This window comes from Gracilinanus agilis, chromosome 3 (genome assembly GCF_016433145.1).
Source record: "Gracilinanus agilis isolate LMUSP501 chromosome 3, AgileGrace, whole genome shotgun sequence".
NCBI classification, from domain to species: domain Eukaryota; kingdom Metazoa; phylum Chordata; class Mammalia; order Didelphimorphia; family Didelphidae; genus Gracilinanus; species Gracilinanus agilis.
In genome coordinates, this window is record NC_058132.1 from 512,053,084 (window position 1) to 512,073,310 (window position 20,227).

At 34.1% G+C, this 20,227-nt stretch overlaps 1 protein-coding gene across 1 annotated transcript in view; it reads right to left on the reverse strand.

Moving 5' to 3' along the window:
• Positions 1-20,227, reverse strand: part of MYO16 (myosin XVI) — a 719,254-nt gene that overhangs the window by 499,056 nt on the left and 199,971 nt on the right. The window contains exons 6-7 of the mRNA XM_044669338.1: positions 19,401-19,476; positions 13,774-13,927 (exon numbers count right to left, since the gene is read on the reverse strand). Of these exons, the coding sequence (XP_044525273.1) occupies positions 13,774-13,927; positions 19,401-19,476 (230 nt within the window). The remainder of the gene's footprint in view (positions 1-13,773; positions 13,928-19,400; positions 19,477-20,227) is intronic.

Genomic DNA, 20,227 nt, shown 5'->3' on the forward strand with positions numbered 1-20,227 from the left:
TTCACCTTTCTAAATATTATATTCCATGCCTTACAATCCTTTATTGTAGAAGCTGCTAAGTTCTGAGTGATCCTCATTGTAGGTCCATGGTATTTGAATGATTTCTTTCTGGCTTCTTGAAGTAGTTTTTCCTTGGCTTGGTGGCTCCTAAATTTGGCTATTATATTTCTGGAAGTTGTCAATGGAGGATTTCTTTCTGGAGGGGATCTGTGAATTCTTTCAACTTCAATTTTATTTTTTTATTCAAGGATTTCTCGGCAGTTATCTTTGATAATTTATTCTATTATGATATCCAAGGTTTTTTCTTCATCATGGCTTTCAGGTAATCCAATAATTCTCAGATTGTCTCTCCTATATCTCTTTTCTATGTCAATTGTTTTTTCCATAAGATATTTCATGTTTTCCTCTTTTTTTTTAATTCCTTTGATTCTGCTTTATTATTTCTTAATTTTTCATGAAATCATTTGTTTCTAAATGGTCAATTCTGATTTTTAAGGCCTGGTTTTCCTCTGTCAGTTTTTGGTTCTCCTTTTTCAATTGGCCCATTTCTTCTTGTATCACTTTCATTCCTCTTCCCCACTTTTCCTCTACCTCTAAAATTGGTTTTGAAGTCTTTTTTTGAGCTCTTCTAAAATCTGTGTCCAATTCATTTTCAAAATATAACAATTGGAAGTCCCCTTCCTCCCCATTCCAAAACAGTTTGTCAACATACAAAGTTGACAATAGTTGCATGCTGGAAACTAAGATGGTAGAGTAAAGGATGCTCTGCTCCCCTAATCCCTCCATAAACACATAAAAAAGAAAATGAATCATTTCAAAAGAAAAGAAAGCTGGAGGAACATGTCTTACTGGGGTAAGAGGAGAGAGTGACCCAAGCACCAGAACATCTATGAGAAGAGCAGAAAGTGGAGCAGCTCAAAACCCTGCAATTCTTCCAGAGGTAATGAAGCTGCAAGTGGGAAGGAGACTGGCATTAGTCATTCCACACAAGTATAGAAGGCAGAGAAATCAGGAAACCTATAAATTGCTGACTGATAATGGAACCCTGAGGACAGAAGAAAGGATAGGAAACCAGAATTTCAGGACCTTACTCATTCTCATGTGACAGCAGAGTCTTAAGACTACAAGGTAGCAGAAAGGGGGAACTGAAATCAGAATAACCTATTAACTCCTATGTGGTAGCAGAGCCCTGAGGCTACCAGGGGGCAGAGAGAGGGAACTAGAACCACCATAACTTGCTCACTCCCACCTGGCAACAGAGTGCCTGAGGTAAAAGAGCCCAGAGAAGGATACTTGCTTAGTCCAGGCCACTTGGCAGGAGCATGGAAGTAGCAGAACAAGTACTAGCCCAGCCCAAGAAACAGTGGTGAAACTGGTAGCACAGGATACTGAAAATTACCAGATCAAGTAGCTGCAAACCTCCCCAGAGAAAAACCAGTAAGTTTATGTCCTCACCAGACACACTGTGAGAAACAAGGTCAGCTGTGCCTACCCAGTTAATACTGTACAATATTGTGAGCAATATGAAAATCTGTATTAAATGTATGTATAAATATAACTTCTGTCAGACTATTCATTGACTCAAGGTGGTAGGGGAGGAAGGTAGGGAGAAAGAAAATCTAAATTTTACAGTGTCAACAAACAATTGTCAAAAAGTGTTTCTAAATGTAAATGAAAAAAATTTAAAAAATTAAAATGTACAGCAAGTAGACAAATTATAATGTTGAAAATTATAATATATGAGAATTGAAAGGTTAGCTACTTTGCCCTTTTGAGAATTTATATCCATAGAACAAATATTAATTTTGGGATGAATATTATTGTAAATATTATTTGAGCTAGAGAATTAAAATTCTGTCTTTAAGATCCTTGTGTTCAAACAGTTTATAATGTTTTTTCCAGCACACAATGTACTTAAGCAACAAACCCAGAACATGTTTAATAAGTTAATAAACAGACAATTTTAAATATGCAGCTAGATGGTACAATGAATAGTACCTGGTCTGGAATCATGAAACTCAAGTTCCTGAATTTGAATCTGGCCTCAGACATGTACCAGTTATATGACCCTGGGCAAGTCACTTAACCCTATTTGCTTCTGTTTCCTCAATGTAAAACTAGTTGGATAAAGATATAGCAAACCATTTTGGTATCTTTGTTCAGAAAACCCCAAATAGGTTCAAGAGGAGTCAGATACACCTGAAAAACTACTGGACAATAATAACTTAAACAACAAACCCATGATATTGTAAAAAGAAAAAAGAAATGAATAATTGAGTGTTAATCTAAGTATTACATATAAGTAGTATAATAATTCAATATTAACTCTCATACATTCAGACAAATAGATTATAGTTTTCTCATAGTCTATAAAAGTAGATCATCTGGGATAATAAGTTGTAGGAAATACTGCATATAGAAGATGAAATAAAAAGCATTGAGAATGTGCATTTCATAAAGTAATAAGAAACAATAGGTATATATTCGCCAGCTATGGAAAATAAAATTTTAGAAGGATTAGGATAAATTATGGAGGAGCTTGACCAGGAAGAATTTAGTTTCCACATAATCAAAACAGGGGAATAATAAGGAGTAGAATTTACGTATAGCCCTTTATTTTTTAAATTTAGTTTAATTTAGTTTCCACATGATCAAAATGGGAATAAAAAAGAAGTAGAATTTACATATAGCCCTTTATATTTCAGTATACAGAAAAGATACTAGAAAGTTTAAAGTATGAAAAATAGCCTTAGTTGTGTAAAAAAAAAGGTAGGAGAAATGGGAGCATATATACCCTGGGGCATTAAAATTTCAAACTCTATTCAGTTTATTCAATACTTATTTTTCTCTAACCATAATAGACATAGCATGCTGAGTAAATGTATCTATAAGTGTTAGGATTGCATATATGCAATAAAATGTAATTAACAAAAGCAGCAATCATTGCTCATAATGACTGAGGTAATTGTACAGAAATGGAATGTCGTAAAAAGGAAAGGTAAAAGTAAGTCTTAGAAAAAGAAAATGAAAAGAACAGAAATATGGACTCAGATGTTACCTCTTATGGGGAAAACCAGGGGAGATAACTTAAATATTATATGTGGGTTCAGAAGGGTGAGTAGAAGACAGGAATGACAAAAGATGAGGACTTAATAAGTTAGGGAAACTGGGTTTAACTGTTAAGGGAAAAGACTGTAGACAAAAGTGACAGTTAGGCCCCAACTGTCACCCTGCTTCTCCTAGACAAGGGGTCTGTGAAAATCAGCAAGCAAATGACAAGAGAGTTTGTAACAAATTTAATTAAGGGAACTATGGTCTAAAGCAGTGATTCCCAAAGTGGGCACCATCATCCCCTGGTGGGTGCTGCAGTGATCCAGAGGGACGGTGATGGCCACAGGTGCATTTATCTTTCCAATTAATTGCTATTAAAATTTAAAAAATTAATTTCCAGGGGTGCTAAGTAATATTTTTTTTCTGGAAAGGGGGCAGTAGGCCAAAAAAGTTTGGGAACCACTGGTCTAAAGGTTGGGAATAGGGGTTTTTATACTTCCAGACTATGGGCATACCACAGGGTCAAGGGAGGGACTTATCTACACTGAACTGAGACCTAAACAAGACAGGGCCCAAAGAACAGCAGGACCAAAGTGGGTATCCTCACAGCAGAGTCCTGACACACTCCAGCGATGTTATAGCACTACCAGGACCACTATCTGTACTTCTTCAGGTGGGTAGATTCTGGGAGCTAATCCAGCCCAAGTTAACCTGCAACTCAGGTTGGGATTAATAGTCTCTACCAAAAATCTCCCACAAGTGGATGACAGTCTTCCTTCTGGATATCAAGAAATCTGGGTGCAAACTCCACTTCGTTTGAGATCTCCCAGGATCAGTTACAACTTGTCCCAACCACCAAGGAGTCTGTCTCAGAGAGAGTGAGCCACACTTCCTGCTTCCCCATTCCATTTAGAATTCTCCAGCCCTTCCTGCTAGGTCTCCTAAATAATAATTAAGTAAACTTCCTCACAACAACCTACAGTATAGCTAATTGGGTAGTTAAATCAACAAGAAGAAAGAATAGTTCTGAATTCTAATCCTCAAGGGAATACCCTGCCACATATATACTGAAAGGAATTCAATTAGCCTTTCTCCAAATGAAAAACAAAACAAAAAAATAGGGTCAGAATAGCTGGCCGAATTGAGATTCAAGAATGACTGAAAAACTATATATGATATTGTTAGCGAGCTTTATCTCAAAAGTTAAATAGATAGAATAAAAAGGGAAAATGTGCTTTTTTAAAAAAAGTAAATACTAATTTCAACATGTAAACTAGTAACTAAATAGGAAATGAGGACAAAAATGCTTTCATCAAAAAAAAAAAGTCCAAGCATCAGTAGAAGTACCCTCAAAGAGCTGTAAATTGCCTTTAAAAATAGGCTTGGAGTTGTTAACTAATTCAATGCAAAGTCAAAATATAGGAGATATATATATATCCATATATGTTGTTTTGGAAATCAGAAGATATAAGACTGTTATATAGCTAATCTAAAGAAAACTTATTAGTGAACATAGCCCAAGAGAAAGATTAAGGCCTTAAAAAAAGTTTCATGAGTAGCAATAGCTTAGAATCTGTTTATTTCTTGAGAAATAAAGACATGATTTAGAGAAATTTGAGCAATTGGCCCCTCAGAAGGACCTGTCCACTCATTCAAAGGATTATAGAATCATAGGCTTTATGAGATTATAAAGGTCACTGAATTCAAACTCCTCAGTTTAGAGATGAAAAATTAAGATCTTCCAGATTGAAGGGGTTTGTCTAAAATCACATAAGAAGTAAGAGACAAAGATCAGATACTCTGAATTCTAAGCCAGCAGTAGTTCTACTTAAACACACTGTTAAGAGTAAGGTGGCACCAAGATGAATAAAATATTTCAGATCAAGAGTTTGTGCCCCATGAGGAGATACAGGTCTAAATCCATAAGGTATGGATTCTGATCCTCAAGTAAGTAACCTGATACCCTTAAGTGAGTCATAAAATTATCTACATTATGCTTTTTTTCAGAGAAAAAATCTGGGTGAGGCACAAATTTTCCATTGTTATAAATAAATCTCCTATATTTAACCTGCTCCGTCTGTCCCCAATGAACATAAAGATTACTTGTGAAAGTAAATAGGTCTCTAGAATAAACATCTAATATTCTATTAGTGAGAAAAATCTCTAAACTATGGTTCATGAATTTTCATTTTGACTTGGATGAACAATAGTATCATATGTATTTAGAAGAAGTAGCTGCATTTTAGTAACCTTTTACTTATGGAAACACCTACCAAGACAGCCCTGGGCCAAAAAATAATCTGCCTGGAATAGTGTACGTAGGGTAGGACAGAAAGGAAATAATTCCAGAAGAAATTTCTTTTTTGCTGCATAATCCAGATATAGAACTACCAAAGAAACAAGGAGGACAGAGGCCACTCATAGAAGAGAATTTTAAAGGCACTCCATATAACACTACCCTATCTGGATAACACAGGATGATAGCCAATAAACTGGGCAGAGGAATGGGAGATAAGTAGTACTTATTGACATAAAGTTGTAAGTTACTTTTGGGTTGGATATAATATATATACATATGTGTATGTGTATTCATATAAGGTAAAACTTTTCTATTGTTCCAATATACAGTGTTACATAGTATATATTTACATGGGTATTCTGTATAATATGTGACCTATGTATTTGGTCTTTTTTATGCAATTCTATTATGTGTGGATATACTATGTCTACTTCTATGTGACCTATGCATCATCGCTTATTTGTATCTAATTATGCTACAAATAATGTGATGTAACTTGGCCTCTGAACTAATATCACTTGCAAGCTTTATAACTATATTAAAAAGGATAAGAATTTATTAAGCATATAGAAGAACTTTTGATCGTGGCTGTCTTTCCTCTTCATTTTTCTGCCTATTTATACATACATATGTATATATGTGTATAATATTTTTATATTATATATATCCTTAGAACTGATACTGAATTCCAAGGCAGAGAAAAGCAGTTAAGGACTAGGCAATTTGGGGTTAAGTGACTTGCTCAGGATCCCATAGCTAGAAAGTGTCTAAGACAAGATTTGAACTCAGATCCTCCTAACTCCAGGTCTGGAGCTCTATCCACTGTACTATCTAGCTGTCACATTTTCCTGTCTTTTTAAGGATATGCAAAGATTGAAGAAGAAAGGTATGTGTGGTACTTTGTTATATTCAACAACAAGCCAGTTGGAAAGGAACATATTTCCCAGAGTGTTGAGAACTAAAGAAATGTAGTCCAAAAGTCACAACCAAGGAATGCTCAGATAAGAAGCAAGAGGGAGAAGAAAAAAAACCCAATCTTTTGATGGACCTGTGAAGTCTAATACTGATAAGAAACAGCCAAATGGCCAGAAGTACCAGAAGCAAGATGAAATCTATAAAAAATGTGGTGGATAGAGGTAGGTTACAAGGGAGGGGCATGGCTACCTATTTGGGATATTCATGTAAGCAACTGTCAGTATAACATGAGCCAAACACGACAGTATATTCAGTCTGTTGGCACTTTTCCAAGATTTTTCTAGTATATAGAGTAAGGTGTTAGCACACTAACTCCCTTTAAGTTTATTACTATGCTGAATTCTTTTCTTAAATGTTGTTTAGATACAGTGAGTTATTTGTCAGAAGTAGAGCATAACACTCATAGTCAAAAATCTAAAATGAAGCAGATTATGATTTTCCCAGAGGAAGAATCTGAGTGGGGAACCAGCTATGATAGGATGATGAATAAGCATCCAGGATTTAACCTGGTCAGGTTTTAGGAATACTCATTAAGGCACTAATTCAACAACAAAAAAGTGAGTTTGAGTATTATTTCTTATCTAGAATTTACAGGAAATAACTTATTTTTTACAATGTTTTCATATAGTTCAATTACAAAACTGTGTGGGACTCTAGATCAGCTTTTATTTATTTCAGTTATATTTATTTATTTGCTTATTTGCTGAGATGATTAAATGCTATTTTTTTAATTATTTAAATTTTAAATTATTAAATTATTTAAATTTTATTATTCCTCCCTCCTCCTCTCAAAGAAGGTATCATTTGACAAAAAAATATATTAATATAAAAATGATGTCTTACTTATTTCTATTCATCATTTTAAAAAATCTGTACCTTCTGTCTTAGAACCAATACTCAGTATGTATTGATTCCAAGCAAAAAGAGTGGTAAGGGCCAGGCAATTGGGAGTAAGTGACTTGCCCAGGGTCACAGAACTGGGAAGTATCTGAGGCCATATTTGAACTTAGAACCTCCTGTCTCTAGGCCTGGCTCTCAATCCACTGAGCCACCCAACTGCCTCCTATTTATCAGTTTTTTAAAACCTGCCCTTTGAGGAAAAATCTTAGTGCTAATCAATATGCTTCTAGACATTCTGGAAATAGGTATCAGAACAATATTCACCTAGGTTGTGAGAAGGGGTCACTACCACAGATCAGGCGACTCTTAGTTGAATTTCATGTAGTTCATCTGATTGTCTTTACAAATTAAGCACTAACCAGTCCTCTCATTAGCTTCTTTTGAGTGGGTTAAATATCAGTGTCACCTTTAAAATCCACATCTTCTTAATTCTCTCTGTTTCTATTTGTCTGTCTCTCCATCTTTCTTCTCTGTTTCACTCTCTCTCTCTGTCTCCTTGATGTTTTTTTCACTCTAGTATTCCATTTTGAAGTGTCATTGTAAGGTTGATTGGGGAAGATTCTTAGAGTGGTTTGAGTTTCCCCTGCTTAAACTCTGCCATCTTGTCTCTTTACTTCAAAGACAAACGATGTTCCCAATTTTTTAAAATCAACACAGGTCAGTATAAGCAAAGGCAATGACATAAGCAATGTTCTTTGACCTTGGGTATCAATATGTGTAGCTTTTGTGTTCTATACAGACTTCAAGGTTTATCTGGTACTGTTTTGGGATAACTCAAACAGAAATGAAATTTTCCTCAGAGTCCCAACCCTACTCTGAGGGGAAATTGTCTTAAAAAAATTTTTTTTTGAAATGATAAGACTGGGGGCAGCTGGGTAGTTCAGTGGATTGAGAGCCAGGCCTAGAGACAGGAGGTCCTAGGTTCAAATATGACCTCAGACACTTCCCAGTTGTGTGACCCTGGGCAAGTCACTTAACCCCCATTGCCTAGCCCTTACTGCTCTTCTGCCTTGGAACCGATACACAGTACTGATTCCAAGAGTGAAGGTAAGGATTTTTTAAAAAATGAAGTGATAAGACCTCATAATTATTTACAAGTGCTTCTTAGTAAATTTGTTTCTCTTGTTATTGGTACTTCATTATATAAGCTTATATAAACTTCTTGTTCTTGAAAAGTCATCAATTAAACAATAGCAGTAGAATTTTAATATGTATGCCTAAGGAGTATAATAGAAATGTGTCTGTTTTTTTTGCATGATGACACTTAGTTCCCTAAATCCCTCCGAACATCATAATAAAATCCAAAGCTTGCATTCAGCCAGCTGCAGCTTCTGTAACCATTGTAATGGTAGCACAATAGTTTTCAAATAAGCATGTAGACTCCAGGGTTGTGAGCCCAGCTATCTCAGCTGATACCATTTCAATGCAATTGAGTCGACTAAAGTTATGTTGATTTTGAAAAACTGTAGGTCATTCTGGGTCAATGCTACGTTTAGAAAAACAGCTTTCATAAAACTATCAAGATTTGCTTATAACAAGTTGGAAGCAATAAGGAAAACATCTGTCAGAATACAATTGTATCTGATTTTGCCAAGAATTTTTCTTCTATATATGCTGATTCTAGTCTCACTTAAGGCAACATAGCACAGTAGAAAGAACCAGGGAATTAGAATTAGGAAAGACCTGAGTTTGAATCCCATCTGTGCCCAATGGGGCAAATCAGCTGTATTACTATGGGTATACTAGCTTTTCTGAGTCTCGGTTTCTTAAAAAATCTATAAAATGGAATAATAATTATAGAGATACATATATAATAACCCAAGGAGAATCAAATATGATAATACAGTAAATATTTTCTGTAAAAGCCAGATTATTATCATTATTGTTACTATTTAAATAGCTCTGTATAAATTCACAGAGAAGAAGGGATGAATGAAAGTATTCAAGTTCAATATTTAAACACATAACTGATTTCCCTTGGGAATTTTGAAGGCATTGGAATATAGAAGACAGCCAAACTAAAACCACTATTTCTACAAAGGGTCTGGGTTTTGCCTAAGCATTCTTGAACCAGTGACAAAGTTATGTTCCTGATGATGACTGCCTTCATTTTTCTGATATATAGAGTTATAGAAGGTCAGCACTGGAATACAGTATAGAAAGGGACAGGATGTTTGGAGGAAGGAAGCTGGCCAGAAAGAGAGCCATTTAAGATGAAACTTCCTTCAGTTAGGCCAAGGTTAATTTCTCCAAAATATAGTTCCAATAGCATAATATATAGCATAAATATTCCTTCAAAATATAGCATAAATGATTCTTAGAATATTTGAGTATGTCTGATTTAAGAAATGTATAAGAGAAAAAGGGCATCGTCTAACCATCAATTTGTCTTTCTACAACCCTCTAACAAGTTTTTGTGTTTGTTTTATTTATTTTTTTGTTCACCTTTGAATATTTCTTTCTCTATTTTGCCTTATATGATTCCAGGATGTTCTGAATTTGGGGAACCTATTTGTGAAATATAAGGTGCTCTTAGGATACACAGCATTTCATCATCTCAGCATATTGATATTTTAATATTTTTCCTTGGTCAAAGGGATGAGGACTCAGAGGAGAGAGTTTGGACTCTATAGACTAACTAAACTGTCTTTCTTGCTCTTTCACTTATACTGTATGTCTAATCTCTATACCTTTGTGCTAGTCTGGAATGTATTCCTTCCTCATCTCTACCCTTTGAATTACCTTTTTTCGTTTATGACTCAACTAAATCAACATGTCTTCCAGAAACCTTTTCTGATCCCCTCTCTAATTTTTGGTGCCTCTCCTCCCACAAGTACTTTCTATTTATTTGTATATATTTTGTACATATTTATATATGTGTATATTTTCTCCTCTAATGGATTGTAACCTTATTGAAGAAAGGGGCAATGCCATTTTTGCTTTTGTATTACCTGCACCTAGCACAGGGTCTGGCATAGCACAGGTGCTTAAGTAATGCTTACTGAATCGAGATATCCAATATGCAAAATGAATGCATTTGTCAGCCTTGAAAAATTTATACTGTTTTTTAGCACTTGAATATGATTTTAAAACTACTTAAATATAATTATTATTGAAACAGTAATACATTTTTCTTATCTCTTCCTATAATCAAATAAACTTTTCAGCAGTGTGGGAACAAGGAGAAAGATATATTGCAATGTGTCATTTATTTGAAAATTTAAAGCCCTTGCCAACTCAATATAATTATTGTTTAAAATCAAACATTTGAGAGGCAGCATAGTATAAAACATTAAACTTGGAGTTAGAAAATACCAGCTTCAAGTATTCTTTCAAATATTTTTACTATGACCACGTGAAAGTCACCTAGTTTTCCGAGCCTTAGGCATCTCTCTAATACATTGTTAAGGATGAAGTTTAATTTGTGTTTATTTTTTTCACATTATTTTCATGAGGGCTTGACAGAATGGCTCAGTCGATAAAGTACTGCACATGGAATGAGGAAGACTTGAGTTCAAATTTGGCCTTATATACTTACAATCTGTACAGTCCTGGGCAAATTACTTAACCTTTGTTTGCCCTAATTCATTAGAGAAATAAATGGCAAACCATACCACTTTCTTTGCCAAGAAAACTCAATGGAAAGTACTGGAAGTCTATGGTCCATGGTATCATAATGAGTCAGATTGAATGACTCAACAACAACAATAATATTGACTAAATACAACATTTCCTCATAAGGTCAACAAAATATAGAAGTAAACCCTCACATTAATTGAGCAAATCATATAGCTATTGACTACTTATTCATATCTTACTCCCAGTAATCAATACAGTTATTGAAGCAAAGATATGCCAGAATATATTTTATTAAAAATCAAACACAGAACAAATTGAATACTTGATAATTCACTAAAGCGACAAGCAAAGCTAAAGAGGCATTTATTCTGGGAAAAAATCTTCATTTTAAAACTAGTACTTAAGATAAATAGGAATTTTATTTATATTTATAAATTGCAAATCTTTGGAAACCCATCTTAAAAATCCAAAAGAAACACGTCCTTATTGATTTTAATCATGTTACTTCAAAATTGCACTTCTTAGTTATTATTTTAATTATTAGTTTTGTTCTTTCATCCATTTATTGTTTATTTGTATTTATATTTTCAAGGTCAAAGATCATGGAACTCTATTTTTTTCCAAGCCTTCTCTAAATCTTCCATATTTTTTTCTCTTCCTTTCCTGCTCCTCCTTCTCCTTTCCTTTTTCCTTCTCCATTCTCTAATTTACAAATAGGGCAGAAGTTTGTATATGCCTTCATGTGGGAGTTCTTTACCAAGGGGGACACTTGGTTACTTCATGTCCATTTTGCCCTATGTAAAAATACAAACCAAAGGGCATCTTTGAATTAAAAATTACACTATATCAACATACAGGCAAACATTTTGAAGTTATGTATGTGTAAAGAATAGACATCAAAGATAGTTTTAACACTTTGTTTCATTCATATTTTTAGATGATAAGAGAAACACTATCACAATTAAAAAAAGAAATTTCATCTTATTTTATATTTAAAGTTCACTACTTTAAAAATATTTTGTAATTATGTATCTTTGTCAATAAAACCCCCAATGGGGTTGCAAAGTGTTAGACATAAACTACTGAAACAACTGAACAACAACCCAATGTACATTGCAAAATCAATCTCTTATTTATCCAGACTATTTTTTTTTGGTGAAGGTCAGAGAGGGAAGGGGATATAAGTATTCTATATAGAAGTAATGGAATGAAAAAAAACAGGAAGTGCCATTGTATATGATTTTTAAAGAGAGTTTTGGGGAATAAAACCATGAAAGTAGGTAGGGAACAGATTATAAAATAATTGGGATGTTATATTAATAAAATTGGTGTGGAACTGGCAGAGGTACTGATGTACAAAGATACCTCTTACAACAACATGAAGGATGGGAAGACATAAAACATATTGAGAATACTTAGGGTACTATCATAGTAATACAGAAAAAATGGTAAAGATAGCCTTAATTATGAAGGTGCCAGTTGTTATGGAAATAAGGGGACAGACAAGGGATTTTGCACATGTTGATTTTTATGAAGTTTCACTCTCATAGTTCTCTTTTTTCCCTCTTTGACCAACTGTAGCTTATTTGCTAATCAATAATACTTGCTATTGTTGTTTAGTCATGTCCAACTCTTCATGCCATGTCGAATATAATACACCAATACTGGCCATGAGGTTTTCTTGGTAAAGATACTGAAGTAGTTTGCCATTTCCTCCTCGATTAAGGCAGATGTTAAGTGATTTACCCAGGGCCATAGGGCTAGTGTCTGAGACTGGATTTGAACTCAGGTCTTCCTGACTCCAAGAACAATGCTCTATCTACTGAACCACCAAGTTGCCTCTCTATCCACTGAACACCCAGCTGCCCCTGACCCACTGTACTTGCTCTTGCTTACTTGCTGACACATTCTCCTACCCCTTCTTAAATCTATCTCCCAGGGTTTTTTTCCTTGTCCCTCTTTTCTCTTTTTATCACAGTAAGTTCAACTAGAATCACTACGCAGAAAAGGCACAAACTTATAGCTTTAATATCATTTCTCTCTGTAACTCTACTCTCATTTTTCAATATTCATAGTAGATTTCCCTAGGTATTCAAAAATCTTATGTTAATGTGTACAAAAGTGAACTTGATGTCTCTTTTAAATTGAATCAATGTCCCTTTAATGTTTCCCTATTTGTCAGCTTCATCATTGTTTCTAAGCAACGCTCATCATCTCACTTACAGACTATTACAATGGTCTTTGGGTTAATATCCTTACCTAAGTCCATCCTAATTCATCCTCTACTCAGCTGTCAAATTGATCTTCCTAAAACATTTGAGTGCCAATATCACTGCTCCTCCAATTCAAGAAACTCAATGGTTATTACTTCCAAAATCAAACATAAAATCCTCTGACTTTCAAAGCCCTTCACACATACGCATACACACACATAAACACTGCCTGTATTCTTATTATGCCTTATTTCCTTCCTTATGATCTATCATTTGGAGAAATTAATGAGAAGATAAGATTGATCCTGTATCATTTCTTTATTTATTCTATTTACAGTTAATTGATTCTGTCCTATAACTACTTTTATCTTGTAATTGTTTAAGCCATAGGTCTCTATCTCTTAACTTCCTTCAGAATACTGATGTTCTACAATGGGTTAAGTTTAAAAATCCAACTTTCCAGCTAATCACTCATATATTTATTTATTTAATTCTGCTAATCTCTTGTGTACACACACACACACACACACACGTGTGTGTGTTTGTATCACTGATAATAAAGGTTATATTTCACAGAAAATTGCTTTAATTTCCCCTTTTAGTAAATTTCACTTGTGACATTGGTTTCCTTGTTATTCCTTAACACAACACTTCTCTAAATCTGTGATTCTATGAAAATGATACACATTAGGCTCTTCCACTTTTTGGCAAGGATATTATCATTACATTCTGTCTTTTAAAAAGGAAGGCACTTACAGTTTATTGGAAAGTGCTGGTAGATCATGGATGATCTCTTCATATGGCTCCTCTTGAGATAAGGAAGAAACAGATAAGGGCTCTTTCATTTTCTCCTCCCAGATGGTTTCTGCTTTTAGTAACATCTCTTCAATAAATTCAGACGCTGCAATATCTATGATACCATATAAAGAAATCAGAGAAAGAGCGAAAAATATTCTCTAAAACTGTGGACCCATACTTGTTCAGATGAATGTAAGATGCTTAAATTTTATGAAATTTAAAGCACTTCTACCCCCTAAAAAAGCCTCAAAAGTTTATCCTTTCTGTGAAATAAAATTGTTGGCTTTAGAAAAAATCTATCTTGTTCTCAACCAATGATACATTTAATTACAGTGAAAAGTAGGGAGATTTTATTGAGACATGTTCTCAGAATAAAAATCAATGAAATGAAAATCATTTTTGAATGTTTCAAGTGAGGTTTGAAAGAATTTGAGGTGATTTCATTTTCACTAAAGTATCCCTCCCTTGTAAATTGCATATTGATTCACATGACTCAAATGAATAATAGTAGCATTACCTACACAAAAGCCAAGTAGAGAAACATCTACCTATAGATGAGATTCTCAACTGGATTTTAATATAAAAGTGTAGGCTTTTCCTTTTCCTTGTTATGTTTTTGAAAATCAGTTAGTTGAACATATCAATAGAAATGTATATATTGACAAATTAGTAGATTAGAAATTTCAGAAGACCCATATACAATGCAAAATGTATTGTAGACATGAAATATGCACAGATTTTGTTTCAAAAATATAGTAGGCACAGCAGGGATCAACTGGCTTCAGATTTAGTATGAAATAAAAATGAACTAACAGGTTGTTCAGAAGAAAGATTCACAATAAGTGGTAACTAAAGCTGTAATGAATGTGACACTTTCAGTTTTCGTGAGCAAAGTATAACAGAACCAATGCAAATCAGCAAATTAAAGTTATGTGCATTTGTCAACTTGGCTGGCAAATTTAGCCGTAACCAAGCGAACATTTTTTGTTCCATTTTTCATTATTGCTCACTTTAGGATGAAGAAATTCAGCATGTTAAGAAATAGGCATATCCTGGCAGACATAGTATTACAGATACCTGATAACTTGGGTGTTAAGATTTTGAAGAGGAAATGTCTAATTCTACTTTTTAAAGTATTTATTATGTGCTAAACCTTAGGAAAGAGACAGGATTTACATGTTATAGTTCCTGCAAACTCCCATAAAGTATATAGTCTCCTAAGAAGATAAGACCTATACTAATGTTTGTAATAAAACTAGTACAATAAAAACACCTAATTACTATGTTGTTGTTCAGTAGTGCATCTGACCCTTGGCAAAGATCCTGGAGAGTTCTGCCATTTCCTTCTCCAACTCATTTTAGAGATGAAGAAACTGGGGCAAACTGAGGAAATAAGAAAAGGCTGGTGATATTTGAGTTGGCCTTCAGATACAAGATATAAAGGAATATGAAACTAGCAAAAGAACCCCATCCAGAATAATAGGCATGTTAGTACCCTCTTCCTTTCAAGAGCCAACCTGGTCTTCAACTGCTCCAGATCTCACCCAGGTATCAATGCTTATCATAGGACCTGCTCTAGATCCTATGAAGGAGCCACCCTAATGTGCTGTCTCTTTCAATTAGGATGTGAGCTACTCCTATATGATGAACACAAATGAGCAATATGAAGTATTCTTAGAAAACCTAAGTCATTCTCTTCAGATAAAAGTAATCAAGAAGAAGCATAGAAAAACCATCCTTTAACTGAGCTTTGAGGTAAAGAAAGCACTTCATCAAGAAAAGATGAGATGACAGTATATTCCATATGTGTAGGAGAGCCCAAGTAAATTAAAAATGCAGGGAAAAATCAAGGATCAGTTACAAGTCCAATTTGGTTGGAACATAAAATGAATACAGAAGAAAATCAGAAAAGAATAGATCCAGAAAGCCATTGAAGAAGAGTATCCAGAAAAGTGATGGGTAGTGAACAGTCTCTAGTGTTTCAGCATGGTAAAAGAGGATTAAAAACTAAGAAAAGAACTATGGATTTGGCAAGTTGACAAGCATTATTAAAGCCTTACTATGTTCCAGCCTCTGCGCTAAATGCTGGGCATATAAGAAAAGGTAAAAAAACAAAACAAAAAACCAACTTCTTCAAAAAGTTCACATTTTAATGAGGGAAACAACATATAAACAAATACATATAAACAAATTTTTAAACTGGGCTCAGACCTTTGTGTCTTTTGATAAGACTCTGAAAGAATTAAAATCAGGGCTGGTCAAGATTTTTTATGCTGAATTTTGGCATATTTGAAAGTATGGTAGAATAGTCACATGGCTCGGAAAAGCTTGTGCTGATGTTTTCCTTATTTAGAGAAAGACCCAATTCTCCTATGATGAAATAATAATGGAGGAGTTGAAATTCTAGGTTCACCTGCTCTTCTTAAATATCTACCAGTACAGACTTCCAGAAGAGATCCAAGGGATGAACTATCAAGCCAGTCATAAAGAGGACCACTTCCCTTTAAAGGAGAGAGTCAAGAATCCCTTGGATTCTTTTGGGGGGCTGGTGAAAGGTCCATTTTTTTGTTAGGAGACATCTGCATTAGTCAAAAAAACTGTTTTTCTCAAGGATACAGCCTCACATTCTTTATTAGTTAAAATCTGGGTGTTGTAACCCTTTTCAGGTGAAATAGAGAAGCAAGCCTCCATGATGAACTTTTGATAAGGCATGGAAAAGAGTTGCTTAAGATCAATAGTCAAAGATGGTTTGCATTCTGTATCCCTGGAACCACTAATATCCATACAGTCATGATGCTAAAGATCCATCAAAACTGTGGCATTTGATAATTTTAGTCATATTATATCACCAGGATAATATTGGTCTTTCCAAGGTGAGGATTTGGAGGAGGGATTAGATTGGGAGAATTGGCAGCACTGTGTATTATTCTAAATGTGATCTAGACCATTCTCTGCTTCCTATTTAATTCTGGATATTCATTTTTGTGGCAATGAAATCTTGTGATAAATGTAATGATGAATTAATTCAATGGGTTGCCCAAATGTATATTTTAACCTTGCAAAAAGAAATAATATGTTCTTCATTCATAATTTTTTTCTTTGTTGATTTCTGGGCCAATTTCTGAGTGACTCTGGATCTGAGTAAGTAGGTCACCAAGGGTTCAATGCAGTCAAGGCAATAAAATATTGCAAACAAGAACATCAGGAGAGCCTTGGAAAGCATATGAATTGCTTTTTCAATTTGACATCCTCCATGACACTGTCAAACATCACCATTAAGGAAACACTTCTTTTTTTAATGTTAGCAATTAAGTCTTGGAAGGAAATAGAGAGGATTTTCTGGGTTTTTCCGGGTAATACCATTTAGTTGGACTCAAAAAGTCCTAATTTATTAATAACTATTTCAAAATTCTATTTTTCAAATTGTACTAATTTAGCCAAACTTTAAGGGATAATTTTAATATTTTGTAGTTTGTGATTATATGAGCCAGAGTTTGGATTTTAGTAGTAACTAATTAACCTTTAGTACATATGCAATTATCAGAGTTAGAAGCTATGACTAATTAATTTTTTCTCAGTGGAGTAGCAATAGTCACTGTTAACAATTAAAGTATATTAGAAAAAAACTTTATCCCAATTAGATTATAAACAAGGTAGAAATAAAGAACCTATCAAAAAGTTAAAGTCCCAGAAGTGAAGGAAATAAAGTTGCCTCAAGCATATTAAGCCTTAGATTAGAGCTTCATGAAAGTGCAGAAGGGGTAGAAAGAAGAGTTCATAAATTATTCACTTCCCTTACTGCCGATGAGACTTCCATGTCAATCTAGTAACTATGTTAGACATATCTTTTAATTTTGAATTTAGTTAAAATTTTTAATTTCAACTTTTGAGGTCTAGTCTATTAAACAATATGTAACTGCCCATTCTTCAATGTCAAAATGATTTAAATGAAAATTTAATGAGGCATATCTTCATTGACTATTGAAATAGATTTATGAAGATGGAGGCAGGATAGTGAGGAAAAGGAGTTCAAAAAATTCTCTACTTTAAAAAAAGATGTATTAAGGTTACCTGACAGTTTACCATATGGTAAAGTTTTTGGAAAAAAAATAGCCTATTGTCATTTTCTTCTGGAATCATATTTCTAAAATACTAATAGAAGAAGTAATAAAATTTGGGCAAGAAAAGTCTTTCAATTTAAAATGTATTTAGTAAGAATAAAAAATCCATTTTATAATTGGCAATGAAACATTTCAGAAGTGGTGACATGGTAAAATAATGCTGCATTCACATGATGCAAGAATCAAATTGCAATGATGTGTTACCAGGGCCCATAAATGTAATATTTCCCTGATGCCTGGTAAGTTAAATGAATCTTTAAAATGAAACAGTGGTTTTTTTGTTTATGAATTATGCTCATAATGCTTCTGGTAGCATTTATGTAGCAACACATAATTTTTTTCATATGGAGGGGGGAAAGAGAGAGAGAGAAAGAAAAAGAGACATAGGAGGAAAGAAAGAGACAGACAGAGAGAGAGAGAGAGAGAGAGAGAGAGAGAGAGAGAGAGTTAGAGAGTTGGGAGTGTGTAACAAAGTGGATAGAGTGCTGAGAGACTGGAGTCAAGAAGACAGACATAGGTTCAAAATTGGCCTTGAACACTTACCAGCTATGTGACTCTGGACAAGTCACTTAATTTCTCAACTGTAAAATAAGGAAAATTGAAGCTCTTTCCACACAGGCTTGTTGTGAGGAGCAAGTGAAATAATATTTATAAAGCATTTAGTGGAGTGCTATACATAGCAAGTGCTTTGTAAATGCTTATTCCCTCCTCTGTCTGGAACAGTCTTTAGAGCAGCATGGTATAATGCAGAGACTCTCAAAATGTAGTCTTGGGAACCTTGAAAGGATCTTCAATAGCCTTTCAGGGGATTTAGAAGGTCAAAACTATTTTGATAATGATAATAATGATGACATTTTAAAAATAAATTGACATAACCCACATAAACAAAGGCTTTTGTGCAATTTTTAATTGCTTTTCCAAAGTATAAAGGAGTCATGAGATTACGATTGTGAGAACTACTGTTGTAATAGATGTGAGGTGTAGAAGAGTTAGGTGACTCATTGGTTTGTCAGGTCCAGAGATGAGAGACCCTAAATTCTAATTTGGCCTCAGATGTGTGACCCTGGGCAAGTCACTGAACCCCCATTGCCTAGTCCTTACCTGTCTTCTGGCTTGGAACCAATACATACGATGGATTCTAAGACAGAAAGCAAGGGTTTTAAAAATAAATATCAGCCCTGTCTTTAAGTAATGAAAACCTGGATTCAAGTTTTTGACAGGGGATATATTGTTTCTGAGACCTTGGATATGCCATTTAGTCTCTTAGTTCTGCTGGAAACTATCAGTTGGAGAATAGTACCTAATTTCCATTGGCAGAGGGTGTTTTTTCACTAGAAGTTTCCTATATTTATAAAATCACAACTCCACTATTAAAGAATGGAAGCATAAGCAAAATGCCAATCCCTCCTCTTGAATAAACACATAATTCTCTACAGTATCATCAGACTATATTCATGAACCCACCTGAAGGTTTTTCTTCATTGCAGTTAAGAAGATTTGGGTTGGCCTGATACATCAAAAGAAGTTTGACAAGGTTTGTCTGAAATATGAAAAATAATATATTTAGGAAATAAGGTACGTCATAAGTAGCAAGTTTAACTAGTCTTTCTGTTGCCATTAAAATACGAAGTCATAGCATTGAATAGTTGGATGGAAGTATAGACAGTTTCCTCACAATGACACATTGGGCATCTAAATTATTATGCTTCATTCACGAGCTCAATCTTCCTTCTCAAACCTTTTTTTGTGGTTTTTGAGAATATGAGTTGCTTTTACTCATATGATTCCTAGAATGCTTACACTTCCATTTTTTTGCATTTCTTAAAACAATTATAGTGATAGAAAATATTCCTGTGAATAAAGATAAACATTCTAGGATGTTCTTAGAACCTCCATTTTATTCATTTATCTTATAATTTTAAAAGCAAATTAATTGTTTTACATAGGTCTTCTCAGGTATCGATTTCCCATAATCTTTTTTTTTTTTTTAACCAATTTCCAGATCGTCACCTGGATTTAAAGGGAGTTATTTTAAGTCAACTACTGGCTACAACCTACTGCTCTCTGGCCTTACTCTATGAGTGGACATGCTAAGCAATTTCCTCCAGTTTAATATTGGACCAAAACCTTCATGCCAGTCATATAAAGATGATAGATTCTTCTTTTTGACAATTAGATAATTTTTTCTCAAGCGGAATGACTTGAGATTTTGATTCAAAGTTATGAGTAATGGATATCAGCTTTTCACAACCTTTTATTCATTAGGAATAATAACATTATCACCACCACCA